Source organism: Aedes albopictus, chromosome 1, assembly GCF_035046485.1.
Source record: "Aedes albopictus strain Foshan chromosome 1, AalbF5, whole genome shotgun sequence".
Classification (NCBI taxonomy): Eukaryota; Metazoa; Arthropoda; class Insecta; order Diptera; family Culicidae; genus Aedes; species Aedes albopictus.
In genome coordinates, this window is record NC_085136.1 from 218,296,747 (window position 1) to 218,297,788 (window position 1,042).

The following is a 1,042-nucleotide window of genomic DNA, read 5'->3' on the forward strand; positions in this document are numbered from 1 at the left end:
CTGTAAGAACTTTGTAAACATCTTTTGTTCTCACGTATATGGATAGGCTTGCATTAGGTTTCGTGAGACATTTTTTGGACAACTCAATAATGGAGAAATTGTCTGTCATGAACGCGTTCATGTTTACAATAATTTAATTGGGATAAATATTTTGCCAGGAACAGATAGGTAAAGAACCATTATAAAAAAATTCTTCTGGTGAAAGTTGATTGATTACTTAAAATTTTCATTTTCTGTAATTGTAGTGGGCTCACTATAGGCATAGGATCCATAATTGGCGTAGGCTCTCTATTTGGATCACCTAATCATGTAGTGCAATCAGAAAGATTAGGTCTGATATCTAAAATCTAATGCAACTGTAATTGGAACGCCAGTCATTACCGAAAGGCAAAATCGATTATTGCAGTTATGTCCGGGCGATGCCAAACGCGATGGAACTGCCTTCCTTTAAAGGCAGTTTGAATGTTACCTACGCTACGGAACCTCCGCCGTCATGTCCTTCAAAACTCGGTAAACACTTCAACACTTCTCATCCACTATCCACAACAAACAATCCATGGTGTTGTCATCATCTTATCGAGTTACTCCGAACGGCAAAATGTAAGCTGATTTCACATCCTTTCCTTTATTTTGTCCTTTTTTACAAGATTTAGTGATTTTGTTGTCACAGCAATCTAACCTAAAACGAGAACACCCAAAACTGTTAGAAACTTCGCTCTGCGATGGCACTGAGCATTTCAACCAACAACTCACCATTCAACCCGGACCGATCGAACCGGATGAAATCAGCCTCTCTCCCGTCTTAATCCTAAGCGGAATGCCCTCTCATCCCGGCACACCAGCCACTTATCTCAATCTTCTGGCTTCGCGTTCGGATTCCAGCAGCGTCAGGATGTCCCCTTCGCGCACTGGGCCCTTGACGTTGCGGATGATCTGGCGGTTCTGTTCGCTGATGAATTCCACCTTCACCTGGGTACACTGGCCCTGGGAACCGGTACGGCCGAGGACCTTCACGACGCGAGCCAAAACGACGGATTTATCC

The 1,042-nt window shown here is 43.4% G+C and overlaps 1 protein-coding gene across 1 annotated transcript in view; it reads right to left on the bottom strand.

Annotated features, from left to right (window-relative positions):
* Window positions 1-601: 601 nt before the first annotated feature.
* LOC109400128 (small ribosomal subunit protein eS28) overlaps window positions 602-1,042 on the bottom strand; it is a 972-nt gene continuing 531 nt past the window's right edge. Inside the window, exons 2-3 of the mRNA XM_062858317.1 lie at window positions 754-1,038; window positions 602-679 (exon numbers count right to left, since the gene is read on the bottom strand). Coding sequence (XP_062714301.1) covers window positions 847-1,038 — 192 coding nt within the window. The 3' untranslated portion in view covers window positions 602-679; window positions 754-846. The remainder of the gene's footprint in view (window positions 680-753; window positions 1,039-1,042) is intronic.